At 38.7% G+C, this 16,409-nt stretch overlaps 1 protein-coding gene across 15 annotated transcripts in view; it reads left to right on the forward strand.

Moving 5' to 3' along the window:
• Window positions 1–16,409, forward strand: part of NSMCE2 (NSE2 (MMS21) homolog, SMC5-SMC6 complex SUMO ligase) — a 221,492-nt gene that overhangs the window by 48,163 nt on the left and 156,920 nt on the right. For all 15 annotated transcript variants that reach the window (XR_014255496.1, XM_082433251.1, XM_082433253.1 and 12 more), the window contains exon 3: window positions 6–112. Coding sequence is in view for 14 of the 15 variants with exons in the window: in XM_082433251.1 (XP_082289377.1) it covers window positions 6–112 (107 nt within the window). In the remaining variant the exon portion in view is untranslated. The remainder of the gene's footprint in view (window positions 1–5; window positions 113–16,409) is intronic.

Here is a 16,409-nt window from a genome sequence, read left to right on the forward strand (position 1 = left end):
TTCAGCTGAAGTGAGTAGTGAATACAGTATGGATAAGGCAATGGTTGAATTTGCAATGATGGATCGGGAACTGAACCATTATTTAAAGGCTGTTCAATCTACAATAAAACATGTAAGTTTATACCACTCACCTGGTTATATTTGGTTACAGCTCACTGACTTAGAAACACAAATCAAAATTCTTTTCTAACCTTTAATAATTTCTTGTCCTTACTGTAGTAGCTATTAATCTCTTCTTAATCAGGAAGTTCATAGAATAGGAATCTTAAATATTTTCCCGGATAGGTCACCTAGGTTTAATTAGGATATTAAATCTGTTTTAGATTTCCTTGCATTTTTTGGTCTCGAATTTTTTAGTCTAAGCCTCCTTCAAATGTGAGTAGTTTTTTATAGAATGCTACAAATTGCGTAGGACTTGTTTTTATTGTTATATTTGCTTAAGCATACAATTTAGACCAGGTTTAGTTACTCATTCTCCAGCTTTAACTAATATACAGCTATTGCAAAATTCATAGAATCAGATAATAGGGAGAGGTTTTAGAGCAAGGTTACAAATAAAGAAGCGTGGCCTTTTGGTTTTTCCAGAAGCCAAACTTGTCTTTGTTGGCTCCAGCATGTCACAGAAACAACACATAAGGCAGTTAAGGTGGGAACATAGCAACATCCTTTTCAGCAGTACTGTGTTGAGCAAGAAATGAGCAGTATGATTGCAGTAATGTTTCTGAGAAGTGCTTTGTCCTCTGAGCAGTGGAAACTCCCCTTTGAACTGATTTCATATACCTGTGTAATAGGATGTCTTGTACTTCTGGTTTCTTTATTTGCTTTTTCTTACTTATATCTATGGGAAAATTCCAAAAATAAAATGTTTTACAAGATTGGCTACTATTCAGTGGGAGATAAATTTTTGAATATGGTTTAATACTTAAGCTATCGTTAAATGAGTATATATGTTCATGGTTATATGCAGTTTTTCTGTTTTTTTTCTTTCTTTAAAATTTTTTTTCTGGTTTTTTTTTTTTTAATGGTTAATATTTATTAAGTGTAGCATTTGTGACTAACTTAAGAATGTCTGCTCATATCCAAGTAATACACTCATTCAACTTGTACAATTCTGGTGTTTCTAACCATTGTGACTGTCTTGGGACTGTGAATATTCCTTCCATAGGAAAATATGAAAATGATGTCATGTTAGATTCTTTAAACTAGATAGCAAAGCACTTAGACCAGAGGTTTTCAACTCCAGCTGACCCCTAGAACCAGCCGGTCCCTACCCTACACTAAAGAGATTCTGATTTCATTGATCTGGAGAAGGATTGGGGCACCAGTATTTTTTAAAAACCCATTCTGTTATGTATCCAAGGTTGAAAACCACTGCCTTAAAAGAACGAGGCTGACTTTATAGAATAAAGTGTGTTCGTTACCAAAGATCAGAGTTAGGCTTATTGTATAGATCAATCCTGCCTTGACCCTTACATTCTATGGAGGTTATTTGATAGGCTTTCCTATCTTTAACCTTGATGTTTTGCAAATATAACAGCACAATGTACATTATAGATAAGAAAACAGATTTTGGAAGTTGAAGAACTTAATGTGGATTTTTTTTTTCTATTAAACCCTAGGATTCACAGATACGTAAGGTATTTTTACGTGAAGAATTGGACTTTTCCCCCTTCAAAAAACTGAGTCACTCATAAAAAAAAAAAGAAAAAGCAACCCTCACCCTCACGCACATTCAGTAGTTAATAGCATTTCTTTCATCCTGAGGCCTCATCCCATTACACCCACCCTACTAATCAGGAAAGAATATAGTTGGAGTTTTATCCAGCTTTTCAGCCTTAACCTTATGCTAGACTATGGAGTAACTTGGATTTAGTGATTCTAATGCTTGTCGGGAAGGTCCCTGGTCTTTAATAAGAGAACACATGTTTATTGTGTTTTTTTCTCATGCAAAGTTGTGCTCTCTGTATAAGCTTGATATGAGACCAAGAATAGCAAATCATAGTTTAATAAGATTTCTAAGACCTAAAACTATATAGAGACATAGTGGGGATATGACCATTATTTTAAGGGGAATATTTTACTCTCTTTATATACTATGTAGTCTTTACATAGTATGGACATTTATGGACATTGCTATCTTATTGCCTGTTTTGATGAGGAGTAGAGAATGAACAGCAGATTCAGAGAGGCCAGAATGGTATAGCTGTTCTATGCTATAGAAATAGCAATGGTCTAGGGATCAGAAATTCTTCCAACCCTGGTGCTTCCATTTTCTAAGTTATGATCCTGGGTCAAGAAACTTAACCTCTTGGAATCTCGTGTTCTTCATCTATAAGATTCTTGGCCTGCCTATTTCACAAGATTATTATGTGAATCAGATTAGATATTGTGTATCAAACACTTTGACATTCATAAAATTTGATGGCGATAAAGATACTATGTTATTACAAACCCAGATTTCCAAACATACTCCTGAGGAAGGTGGAACGGGATCTTTCTTAACAAGTACTTTGCTCACTTTATTTCAGGGCTTTGAAATAAAACTTTTATTGGCTTTGACCTGTCCTCCTCTGGAGTTCAGGAATCATATAGGATTAGATATAAGCTGGTAAAGTTTACAGTATGAGGTGTTTATGATCTCTAAAACAAAGAAATTGTTTTAAGTCAGATTATTAGGAAAGAATACAGAAAGTAGGAACCCCTGTTGAGTCTCATTTCACTTCTGCTCTGTCATAGATTTTTAAGAGCTGCAGTACTTCCATTCCTATATCATTTGCCAAGATTCTCATCCACCCCGTGGTCTTTCTGTTTATGAATTTTCATATAGTCATAGAAAGTTAAAAAAATTTTTTTCATCATCAAAGAGCATTAAAGTTTATCATTTAAATAAAGATCTCGCTCCTGCTCTCACCTTCACAGAATTCTGAAGGTTATACACCGCTGAAAAGGTTTTAGAAGTTTACTTTGGAACCTTAGGTGTGGTTCAATTTACCAACAATCCCTGGGAAGTCCCTTTGGCATCCAACAGAAGCTCTCAGATTGCCTTTCTTTGTCCTTTAAGAAAATAGAGCTGCTATTTTCTACAATGTCTGAAGACTTTATTTGGAATCAGTATTTATTTCAGTGCTCTGAAACTTAAAAAAAAAAAAAAAGGGACTTTGTCCCAGCTGTTTTGTAGAGGGAATATTATGCAGTGAGCACCTAAGGGGGAAAAAAAAAAAATTCCCAGACAGTCTATAAGTTATTTATAAAAACTTTCAGGATAAATGTGTTATGTACCTGTCACAACTCTTTAAAGCATGTAGAACCGTAAACAGAAAGTCTGTATGAACTCTTTGGAGACTTTCAGTCATGAGACCACGCGTGATGAAAGTGTTTTCAAAGCTATAAAATGGCACATAGATATGCTATGATACACTTACTTCTTTTATTGCTGTTACTGCTGAGGAAAAACTTCTCTCAGTTTCATGCTGAGAACAGAGTGATGTTCTGAACATTAGCTTTTGATGACCTAACGTTCCCTTCCTTGATTTCTAAGCTTTTATTATTTGAGTATCTTGAAGGGGCACAATTGGCTGGCTTTTTGTTCTCAAACATTCACTGAACAAATATTTTCTAAACATCCGTGTGCCAGATACTTCTAGGTGCAAGAAAGAGGAGGTCAATCAGCAAAGCCCATATGATCTCACCTTCAGAATGTCTGAAGCCTAGAGATGGAGACAAACATTTAACAAAGAACAATACAGATGTTATTTAATGATTGTTGTGCTGTGTACTACAAAGGGAAAATAAAGTTTTCAAGGAGTTAATAACTCGGGGCATTTCTGCTGGCGGGGGGAGTAGGTTGGTGGTTACGGGACTCCTTCCTGATGAAGTGATATTGAATCTAATTGAATCTAAGATGAAAGTCAAATGAGCCTCAGCATGGGGATCGTGATATATAACTTCCCTGTCTATGTGACTTTTGCATGAAATGGAAGCATCTTTTTTTTTTTTTTCATCAGTTTCAGAGTGCCTTGATCAATCCAAAGACTTAATTTGAGAAAATTAAGCCAGAGAAAGCCGACTTTTATACATAGAAAGTTTAAAGTCTATAGAGTAGTTGAGTAACCTACCTAAGGTTGGTCGAGGATTCATTCATCCATAGATGTGAGCGGCTACCATGTGCCAGGAACTGTGCTTAGTAAAGCAAGTTATGGCAGAAGTTGATTTAAGAATAATTTCATTACCAATATTCTGCTTCTAAAGCCATTTCACTGGTCAAATGGGTTATCCCTCTTGAAGTGAGACTCTTTATCATGTATTGAATAAACAGTGGTAATACTGTGTACTGTGTATTTCTGGTTCTGGATTTATGTGATGGTTTTAAACTAAACGTGGAGTCCATCGTGGGCTTCAGATTCCAGAGGGTGGGCACCAGCTTAATTCGAGGAATCCTCAAATCTATTCTCAGGTATGTGTTTTTTCAAATAAGAGATGATAAAGGGTCCACCACTATTGTTGGGGTGGTCTTCGCAACTTTTTTATAGTGTTAATTCTCATAGTGAGAAAGGATGGGTCCCCTGAAGCTAAATGACAAATGGCCTAACAGGTTCAGATTAGTTGCAGATATTATTAGCAGTCAGTAGTAAAATATATATTTTCTGTGCTTTTTGATGAGCAGTCTAGTCCTAGAGTTTAGCAAAAATAACTAAAGCTTAGGATTCACATTATACTTTGTGTTTTTTTTTATCATGATACTTAATTGTGCAATTTTACTGCAACAAACTTCAAATCTTAAAAGAATTGTCAGATTTTACCTGTATATGGTTCTTTTAGTAGGTGCTACTTTAGCATGTTACTTTATGGAAAATCCAGAGTGTTGTATTTTCTTCACCTTCTTCTACTACTCTTTTTGGGCTACATGCATCTTATAGATTGTCTAAGATTTGAAAGCATTTAAATCAGATTGCTGCCACATATTTGTGTGTGTGTGTGTTTTTTAAATAAATTTATTTATTTATTTTTATTTTTGGCTGCGTTGGGTCTTTGTTGCTGCACGGGCTTTCTCTAGTTGCGGTGAACGGGGGCTACTCTTCATTGCGGTGTGTGGGCTTCTCATTGCGGTGGCTTCTCTTGTTGCAGAGCATGGGCTCTAGGCGCATGGGCTTCAGTAGTTGTGGCTCACGGGCTCTAGAGCACAGGCTCAGTAGTGGTGGGGCACGGGCTTAGTTGCTCCGCGGCATGTGGGATCTTCCTGGACCAGGGCTCGAACCCGTGTCCCCTGCATTGGCAGGCGGACTCTTAACCACTGTGCCACCAGGGAAGTCCCTGTTGCAGTTTTTTAAATCAGTTTTTTATAACAGTTCCTACCAAAAGCGTAGGGAGGGAGGATATTTTTCTTCTTAACCTAACAGGGGCAATTAGTTGCTGGATCGGTTTACTTGTGTTGTTTCTTATAAATCTGTTCATGGATATCTCCTGTGTACTGTGACTTTTACTTGCTAAGCTAACCTGAACATTTAATCTGCATTTTAAAACTAGTATGTTGAGAGTTAGAAGAGTGGAAATATACATCACATAAGTTGTTGAATCCAACACAATCTTAGATATAATAAAAGAACAAGGTGGGTCAAAGGTATAGCTTACCTCAGCCTTGACATTATGCAACTAGTTTAGAATGTTTTTAATATATCACTTCCCTATGCCTCTTCACCCTTTACCCTTCATCAGCTGGTAAGCTTTGCCTTTTGTAAACCTTATTTTAAAGTTACCTTAACATCTTCTGCTTTAACTTGAAATCTTATGAGCTATCTTGTAAGTTGGGAGTTAACTATTTTAGTTATACCAGATTTGGGGAGCATGTCTCACTTAAAAAGCTAAAAATTTATAGTATCGGAAGAAAGCTCCAGGGCAGAGGATGTGATTTATTGGCTATCACCATCTTCTGACTGCATCTAAGAATGTACCTCACATTGTGAATCATTGACAAAAGAGGAAGGAGGGTGAATTTGTTTGGGATTATGACATTTGAGGACAGAAGATTCCTGAGCATGAGAGAAATATGACTGTTGTCAGCAGAATAGCAAGAAGGTGAGAGAGGACAGTGGAATTAGTGAGAATCTCTTGGAGCCAAGTGGGAAAGTACTGCGGAGTCCCCCTCTTCTCCACTGCCCGCCCTCCATGATGGTGTGTGGTCTCTTAACACCTTTCCTGTTAAAGTTAACAGATGCTCCACATATAAGCCTTTTCACCTCTAGGAATATTGCCCAGATGTGGAAATTAACCAGGGGAAAAAAAGTTCACGTAGGTATTCACTCTTCAGCCTCTTGGCCCTGGAATGTGTGATTACTGGTAATTAATTTCTATTCCGTTCCTTTAGAACTCCCTCTGTAGGTATTCCGAAATCAAGGTTGTGTTTGGTAGCATTTTTTCTAATGCTAACAGAGAGAGTTAAGTCTGGATATAGTATTTCACTAATTGAGTTGTCTCTATAGGAAAGAATCCAGATATAAATCTCTTAGGTTACCAAGTGAAGTAGCTACTAATAGGTGAACATTCTGGTCTTGTGCCATATTAAGACTCCTTATCATGGGTAGTTTATAGAAATCCATCTTCGTGTTTTGTAGGTACTAAGTGTTGGATTTTATTCATAATTATAAAAACATTTACAGTCTACTGGGTCTTAATGTGCCTCTAATGCAGCATTTTCAGAAGTTTGCTCTGTAATACTAATTAATCAGGATGTGAGTAAGTATAATAGGAAAAAAGGATTTTGTGGTCAAATAAGTTTGGGGAGTGCTTGATTAAAAGAATTTCCTTAAAGACTCCAAAGCCTTTAATATGCTTTTATGCATTGTGATTCTCCAAAGGAGGGATATTTAGTAATTTCCTAACCTTATTTGAAAACCTCTTTGGGGGAAGCACTGGCACTCTACAGAACCCAGTTTGGAAAATGCTTCTATAGTCTCAATCCCCGTACCTTACAGTAGAGGCTAAAAGATGGATTCAGCAGTTTGTGGTAGAGATTTTGTGGCATCCAGGGAACTGGGGAGTATATCAAACCCCCTACCTGAAATGGACCTACAAGATGTTTCTATGCAGAAGATCAGGGAAAGGGCCAGGCCTCTGAAAAGACTATGTGTTATTCCAACAGTGAAAGAGAGGAAGGAAAAGTTTTTAAAAACCTTCAGTGGTTGCTTGGCTATCTCTCTTTGAAGCAAACAAGACCCCCCGTGTGGGGTATTGGTTCAGGAAAGTGGAGAGAAGGAAAAGTTTTCAAGGAAATGAAGAGAGGAGGGGACAGTTTAGGTAGAAAGGACACAGCAGCAGTGTGGACAGAAAAAAGCATACAGACTTTGAAAGACCTGGTTCAGCACAACACTCAATGCTTATTGAACACCTTGGCCTCAGTGGTACCGGGCAATTCTGGCAGGTAACTCCTTGAATTTTTTTTTTGGCTGTGCCACGCGACATGTGGGATCTTAGTTCCCCGACCAGGGATCGAACCCACACCCACTGCAGTGGGAGCTCGGAGTCTCAACCACTGGACCGCCAGGGAAGTCCCACTTGAATTATTTAAATGATGTGAATGTTCTTTAATATGGCAAACTCCTGCTTATTTCTGACGTTGGGCATAGTCCATATGTAGCATCAAACCCTTATTTTAGACAAGCACTTGATCCTCCTTCCATGTCAAACTTTTCACTGTACTTGATAAGTATTGAAGATCTTGAGATGTTGGCCTTCCCCCACCATCTGGCAGTGGTGCTCATGGGCAGTGAAAGAGTGTAGGCTAACTGCAGAAGAGAGATGGGAAAATAGTTTGAACCACGGAATGGATCACCAAATGTTAAGATTCACTGTAAAATGAATGCATTTGCAAAGTGTGGAGTTGAAAGCAGTTGCTTGTTTATTAATCTCATAATTAAGTTGTTCAGTTAGTGCCAATAGTATGCTTAGTCTAATGAAGATACAAAAGCCTCTTGACATGTGTATATAAAATAGCTACAAAATAGTACTAACAGTGAAATAGTTTGACACAGACAATAAAAACATGCTTAAGAAATTCAGAGTAAGGGAGAAGAGCCTTTGCTTAAATTCCGGCTTTTCTACCCTCTAACTCTGAGCCTCAATTTCTTCTTAAAGTGGGGGTGATAGAATATAGGTCAGAGAGGTCTGGAAACGATGAAAAGTGATAGCGTGAAAGCACCTAAAACAGTTCTGTCAAGACTCATTTATAAAGTTGCCCAGAGAGTTCTGTAAAGGAGAAGTCATTTCCTTTGATCAAATTTAAATAGTATCTGAAGAGGAAATTTGAGTTAAAATTTAGAGAGTAGAGTAGGCTGCAGGAAACCACTGGGAAAGGGCAGAGATGATTATGTCCTTGAGAGGTTGAAGGAAGGGCTTCTTTCCTTAGAAGGAGTCTTCTGGTAATGGGGGCGGGACGTTGGGGGGAACTTGGTGCTCATAGTGTTGTAAGCCGAAAGGATTGGGCAGAATATGGGGGAGCAGGCCAGTGAGATGCATGGCATTTGGCCAGTTGGATGTGAAGTCCCCTGATCAATAAGTCTACTTCTGTCTGCAGCAATGAGAAAGAGATCGCTCCCTTTAACATACGCTAGTTAATGGCAATGGAGGGGGGGGCCACACTAGAGATACGGACCAGACAACTAAGTGAAAACTTTGGTAATTCACGAATAACATCTGATGTTTTCTAAAGTAAACAAAAATTACTTAAAGATGTAAACAAGATAGTTCAATAAGTAGCATAATTATATACCCAAGTGCACAGAGAGAAATATTTCTTCACTTACATTTCCATCTTTAAATAATATTTGTTTATTAGTAGCGCCCATTTGAACAAATATTGGGAGAGAAAAATGTATCATATGCAAGTTGTCAACTCTGTTTCAAATGTGTAATCTGTATGAATCGTTGACAAATGAAAGAAAAGAAAGTGTATAAATGGAGAGACTGTAAATGGATTTAATTTTTCAAGCCCTGTGTGAGTTTGCAGTTGTACTGGTAAGGAAAGCTCTTCCATTCTGAAGTGGAGCCAGTGCCCAGTGAACTGTCATTGAGAGAATGGTGAGGATTTCTTTTTATTCTGTTTCTCCCTTAAAGCATCAAGCTTCTAGCAATAGTGACTTTCATTCTTTTGTGTCATGGCCAACCTGATGTTTTAACCACTTGAACTTTCTGAAATTTCATTTCTTTTTGGGCTTTTTTTTTCCCTTATTTATTTATTTATTTATTTTTGGCTGCATTGGGTCTTCATTGCTGCGCGTGCAGGCTTTCTCTAGCTGCGGCGAGCGGGGATTGCTCTTCCTGGCGGTGCGCAGGCTTCTCATTGCGGTGGCTTCTCTTGTTGCGGAGCACGGGCTCTAGGCGCGGGTGCTTCAGTAGTTGTGGCTCGCGGGCCCTAGAGCACAGGCTCAGTAGTTGTGGCGCAGGGGCTTAGTTGCTCCGCAGCATGTGGGATTTTCCTGGACCAGGGATCAAACCCGTGTCCGCTGCATTGGCAGATGGATTCTTAACCACTGCGCCACCAGGGAAGTCCCATCCTCTTTTTTTTTTTTTAAATGGAAATTTGTGTCACGTAATATAGGATTCTTTAAAATAGTGAAAATCCTTATGTGCTGTCCTCACCATATCAATTTAATTATTTCTTCTCTCCTTTATTTCATCTTAAAATAATCATTCAATTATCTTCTAATAGAAAATGGTATTTTGGACTTCCCTGGTAGTCCAGCGGTTAAGAATCCACCTGGCAATGCAGGGGACACGGGTTCGATTCCTGGTCCGGGAAGATCCTACATGCCGTGGAGCAACTAAGCCCACGTGCCACAGCTACTGAGCCCGCGTGCCGCAACTACTGAGCCCACGTGCTGCAACTACTGAAGCCCCCATGCCTAGAGCCCGTACTCCACAATGAGAGAAGCCACCGCAATGAGAAGCCTGTGCACCACAACGAAGAGTAGCCCCCGCTCGCCGCAACTAGAGAAAGCCCGCGCACAGCAGCGAAGACCCAGCACAGCCCCCCAAAACTTAATTAATGAATTAATTTTAGAAAAAAGGAAATGATATTTAGAAAGACCAAGTCATTGTTACTTAAAATTGAAAACAGTAACCAGGAATAGTCTAATATGATTGCATCACGTGACTGATTTCCAGACGTCCTGACTTGCTTGCTTTTTACTTTCCCCTTGGCTGACCCGCTGGGGTCTCACGTGCTTCAATGCCTTCCAATTGTCTCATCTATTTGTGATTCTTGGAATGTTACTGGTAGTGAGGAGCAAACCCTCTCCACCCATCAGGTTACTCTCTGTCACCCTGAGGTTTATTTTAGCCCCTACCATGACACAGAAGCCAGTAAAACCACATGAAATGCTAAATCAGAGCTCTAAATGGACTAAATGCTGGGTGTATTCAGAGCATCCCTCTTACAAAATCAGAAATTAAATATGGCTCATGAGGTGTAGTTACACAGTGTTTTAAAAAGCCTAAGCAGAAATATCATATGCTCAATTTTTTCTTACAGGAAATACTTAACGTATTACTTAAAGCACCTATAAATAATATAGATGAAATTAGAATATGTCATGCCACATTTTCTATAATAGTAATGGTATTGCTCTGCCAGAATGTGGAATGAAAATGTTTTGGCTTTGTAAGGTAAAGTGTGTATGATCCCATTACCGTCGTAAATTGTTTGGTGTTACTGTTCAGTTTAATTATTGTGTTTTTTTCTACACCTATCTACTGAAAAGCTGTGTTGACCTTAAGCACGTTTGCAAAATGAACCTAGTAATATCTGCATCTACCTATGACAGAGCAAGTTCTTGATTAAGAAATGAGATAACCTATGTGAAAGCACTTGAGAGGTAGAAGTGCTATATAAAGGCAAAGGCTCAGTGTTCTGTCCTGTTAACTTTTAACTTCTTTCTCTTGTCTCGAAAATGTCCACCACATGCTGATTTAAACTGGTGAACTCTTCTAAACCTCCTAAATTCAGAATAAATGGTAATAGGTGACTTGTGTTTTGTTTCCTCGCGTTTATTTTCTCATGCCACAGCTTAAACTGGAAGGAAAAAATGTGTAAGTTTTACACTCACCTTTTGTCCTTAATTTAGTCATCCTTTTGGTAAATGCTTATTTCTGCCCCCCACCCCTGCCCCGGCCCCAAGAGTTTTGCAGAAATCTCATGTAACAGTTCAACAAGTGACTAATGTAGATTGGGCTTGCTTAGTCTCTGAGTCACTTTATTATGAAACACTTAAACTTGAACATCTATCTGTAACAATGAGGAAATAATATAAAACAATTTATACTTTCTGATCTTATGGTTTTAGTGACTAACTCATCAGGCAACAATGAAGAAGGAAATTAATGAAAATTCACAAAGCCAGACGAAATTAGTCAAGAAATCTCAGTAAATCACAATCACCTTCACTTCCTTCTCCCCTTTTCTCAGCAGTTCATGTTTCATTGATAAGAGCGTTGGGCTGGGAAATAAAGATCTGACTTCTAATCCTTGTTCTGCCAGGCTATGACCTTGGACAAGTCACGGAAACTTCTGTGCTTCAGCTTCCTCATTTCTAAAATGAGGAATAATGGTATTTGCCCTACCTACCTCACTGGGCAATTGTAGATAAAATGAGATTATAAATAGGAATGTGTTGTGATACTGCCCCCCCCCCAAAAAAAAGTGAAAGGTGGTATATAGTTATTATGTCCTGACCGTCCCCATCTGACATCTCATATCTGAATGGCCACAGGCCCGAAGAGCGAAAGAGACTGCCTGAATATGCCAAAGAGGATCAGAAGGGAGTCTCTGTTAGCTCTTGGAACTGGAAAGAGATAAGATACATTCCCAGTGTTTGGATTTCTGAATTGAATCATGAAATACAGTTTCCCATAGAAATAACATTCAGTGGCTAGGTTTCCAGGCTAGCCAATTTTTTTAAAAATGATATAATCATAAATAGTTCATTGTGATCCAATTTCTATAAACTGTAACAAAGCCCATTTGTGGTATTGGTTTCAGTTTGGTGTTTCAGATGTTCTGGAGGACCTAGCCTATTGGATGATAGTGAATTCACTTCTCCTCTGGCTTCGCCAGTTATTTGATATTTGCCTACAGGCTGTTGATGGTTTACTTAAACCAAATTTGGAAATAGCGGTTTCTACTTCAGTCCCCTGGCCCTTTGACTAAAAGAATCTGAAGCCAACTTTCTTTGCCCTAGGTAAGGGATGAGGAGCCCTCTGGGATCCCTGACCTCTTTAATGATCACAGTAACCTTCCAAGTTAGGTAAGGTGGATGATGGGCTCTGAGCCTCAGGAAGGTTAAGGGTCATGTGCAGGTCACATGCTTAGTCTTAAGAGGTGAGATTAAATCTTGGTTTTTTGGTATGTCATTCAAGGCTCTTTTCATGACATCTCCATGCCTCAAGACAGATGTAGTGGGACTTCCCTGGCAGTCCAGTGGTTAAGACTTCGCCTTCCAATGCAGGGGCTGCAGGTTCGATCCCTAGTCGGGGAGCTAAGATCCCACGTGACTCAGGGCCAAAAAACCAAAACATAAAACAGAAGCAATATTGCAACAAATTCAATAAAGACTTTAAAAATGGTCCACATCAAAAAAAAAAATCTTAAAAAAAAAAAAATATATATATATATAAAGATGTAGTTCGTTGAATTCACTTTGAATTGTAGTTTTAGTTGGGAGAAAGAGTGCTTTTTTGTAGTCTTGGTTATAAAATATGCTTATGATCTTATACATATCTAACTGTAAATTTCCCAAAGGTAAAAGTTTAGTCTGAATGAAAATGACTCTTCACACTGATTTGACATGCATAGGGAGGGATTCTGTTAGTATTAAAGAACTGCTTGAGGAAAAGAATATTGTTATATGGAACTGTTATATTGAAAGATGGAATAGTCAGTCTTTCTATAATAATAGTAAGCCTAGCTAACATTTCTCTAGTGCTTGCTATGTGCCAGGCAATGTTGAGGAACTTTTTTCTTCTTGCCAGCTTAGACTACAGATTTGCTCATGATTAGTTTTTAGAAGCAGTGAGGAAGAAGTCGCTCTGTGGAAGAAGGCAGTGAAATGGTCAGTAAGTGGCATTTTATGGAACATGTAAAGGATGTTTCACTGGGGTAGTGGAAATAATACTGCAGTTGGAATCAGAAAACGTGGCTTCATCCTTGCTCCTCCACTGCCTAACTGTGTGACATTGGGCTAGTGACCTGTCCTCTTAGAATCTTCAGTTTCCTTATTTGTAAAAAGAGGATAATGATACCTCATGGGACTATTGTGAGGATTAAGTGAGATAATGTAGGTAAAGTTCTTAACTACGTGTGCCCTCACAGGAAGTGAGGTTTTATATAGTAGGCATTGAGAGAATATTAATTGCTTCTTTTAATCTCCGTGCACAATGCGTTTGTGAAGTTAAGTTGGAGAACAGACTGTGAAACCTGGTTTATAAATTTTTAAATATCATCCAATTTAAAGATGGTATTTTCCTTTGACTGCTGCCTTCTTTAGTGCTTCAGAGTGAACGTGCAGGGGATCAAGGAAAACAGGTTATGGCTAGAAGATCTGGGTTTTACAGGGTGGCCACCAAGTCTGGAAACATAGGTGAATATGCAATAAATGGCTTAATGATATAATATTATAGCCCATTATGAAATCGTATTGTCTATGCTTTCAGACTTGGTGGCCACCTTGTAGTTTTAGCTTTGTTATCTGTTCGGTGTTCGGTTCAAGGAAATTATTTACTCTCTGTGGGCAGTGAGAATCAAATTATATAAATTATTCTCAAAAGTGCTCTATGTACTATGAAGCACCTGTTTATTGTTTTTTTTCTTGTGGTACAGTGGCTTTTGATTAGATAAGATGGAGAGAATTCATTTACTCAGGAAATTTTTCTCATAGGTGACAAAATGGAAGGTGAAAGTCAGTTTGATAGCTTTAGTAGTGGGAAATAATTTCAAATGAAAGGAAGCCATATGAATTATAGAGAAGGCAACATCAGAGAATTTGATAGGTGGCTAGATGGGAATGAATGGAGTAGATAAAGGATAAGGAGCATTAATAAACCACTGGATTATTAGTAATTCCACAGTCAGTCTTTACTGTGTTGGGTGAGATGTGATAACTGAGAGAAGGATCCGGCCTTGTATCCTTGGATCGCCCTCATTCTGTGCTACGGATATGTGGTATGATATAAAGACAAGGGATTTGAAATCAAACTTACTGTTTATCAGAATGTTAGAAGATAACTTATGGATTTTTTAAAAACGTAAAAATAGATATTTTTACATTTAGATATAGATAGTTATAAGCAAAATAGATGTAAGCAAATAGATATAAGCAAAAATAGATATTTTGCTTATTTCTCTTTCAGGCCCTATAGTCACACTAAATGGGTTTTCTGATGGAAACTTGGCAAGAACAGAGGGAAGAAAACAATTAGCATTTCTCTTTGGTTACAACAGAAATGGTGAATTTGTTCCTTTGGTTATTCAGATCCTCTAGTTCATGGAGGGAGTTACTGGAGGACCCAGGAAAGACATGGAACGTGAGAGAGAAGTTCTTCCTCTCCTCACCTCGGCAAGCGTGTAATGGCTGGGGTACTCCTCAATGGCCCAGGTGCCCAAGGCTGGTCTTCTGGTCTCGAATGCTCCACGAAACTGAGCACTGCTGCCCCATTCTCCTCCCAGGTCTTTAGCTTTCTTCAGGAGAGAGAGCACCAAGTGTGTATATCCCTTCCCCTATCGTCTCCCCTCCACACACACACACACACACAGACTGGAGCAAGAGATACTTCTTTCATTGTTCAGATTCTAAAGCAAAATAAGCTTCAGTGTCACCAACCACTGCTGAGCTGAATGGAAAAGTTTATCTAAATGATAATAAGATAAGAAAGAAATAAGATAATAAGATAAGAAAATCAAGATCCCCAGTCTTTAGGACTTTCCTTAGGAGCCTTGATTTTGATGGATGTAACAGAAAATAAGCAGGTAGGGGAGGGGCTATACAATACAGGCTTTGTGCATTGAGAGCTGTATTGAGAGAATTGCTAAGTCAGTCCTAAAGCAAAGAGGTTTTGAAAGAAATCATGCTAGAAGGATGGGAATAGTTTAGATATGAAAAAAAAAATCAGTGAAATTCATTTTTGTGAAGCACATGTTTTTTCCATTAGAGAAGCAAACATTGGGACAGTTTTCCCAGTTCCATGTCCTTGAGGAGGTGAGAGCAAGAAAGGGTAGAACCTTAATCCTTGACAGGAAAGTATACGCCATCTGGGAAACTTCTCCTTGACTATCATTTTGTCAGTGTCGAAACTAACCTGAAAGTCAGTTTGGTTGTCCAAAGGTCTCCTTAATCATGTACTTAGAATGTTTCATTTGATAAACATTACCTGGCTTATCATGTCAAAAACTGTTGGAAGAAATTTTGAAATCACTAATCGATAGATTTAGTTTCTACAGAGCATTTATTCATTTATTTATTTGGGGACTGCTCCTGAGTTTAAGCCACCCTTCTTAAGAATATAACATCTGTGTCACAAACTCATGATGATTGTGGTAAATATCTACACTGAACACAGTTCTTTGTGTAAATACTAAGGTATGCTTAAAAGGTCCCTTTGACAGGCTGTCAGGAATTTCTGCGTTATAAACTGCATTTAGTGCGGAGAAAGGAAACATTGGGAGAGGAGAGGAAGAAAAGGAAAAAGACTGTAGTTCTTTTCTCCCCGTTCCTGTTTTTCAAAATGCATAGTGCACTCCGAGGCCATTGGTTCCATGTGGCTTCATGCTTTCAACCCCCTTTCTCCTTGTTACCTCGACCTGCCTGTCTGACATCACATAAGATATGGGGCACTGAGAATAGAGCTTTTTTTTTCTTTTAAGTGCCTAGTGTGTTTAACACTGTACTAGGTACCTTGTATGCATCACCATGTATCCTCACAACAACTGGGTACGGCGGGTACCATAACATTCTTGTGTAGATGAGGAAGCTGAGGCTGAAAGAGTTGAGGGAATGGCCCTAGGTTACACACCTGGTGAAAAATCCAGAGGACATCGTTCAGTCATTCTCTTATTTGACTTTGCCACTATGGAGGACTCCCTCCTTTTTGAATTGTTATGTTCCCTTAACTTTCATGACAACACATGTCTGACTTTTCTTCTTGCTTCCGGCCACTTCTGCAGAGTCTGCCGGGGGACCCTACTTCACCTCTCCAGCCATAGAATCTTGGTATTCCTACCTGTTCTTTGACTCTTTTGTCTTCTTTGCGCTCTCTTCCTGAGCTTTTAACTTGAATTACTGTCTTTGTGCGGCCGAGTCCCAAATCCTTATTTCCATTCCAGAGCACGCATCGGAGAATCACACACATGAATTCAATCATCTATTTGA

The sequence above is a fragment of the Balaenoptera physalus genome, assembly GCF_965194825.1.
Source record: "Balaenoptera physalus genome assembly, chromosome: 17".
NCBI classification, from domain to species: Eukaryota; Metazoa; Chordata; class Mammalia; order Artiodactyla; family Balaenopteridae; genus Balaenoptera; species Balaenoptera physalus.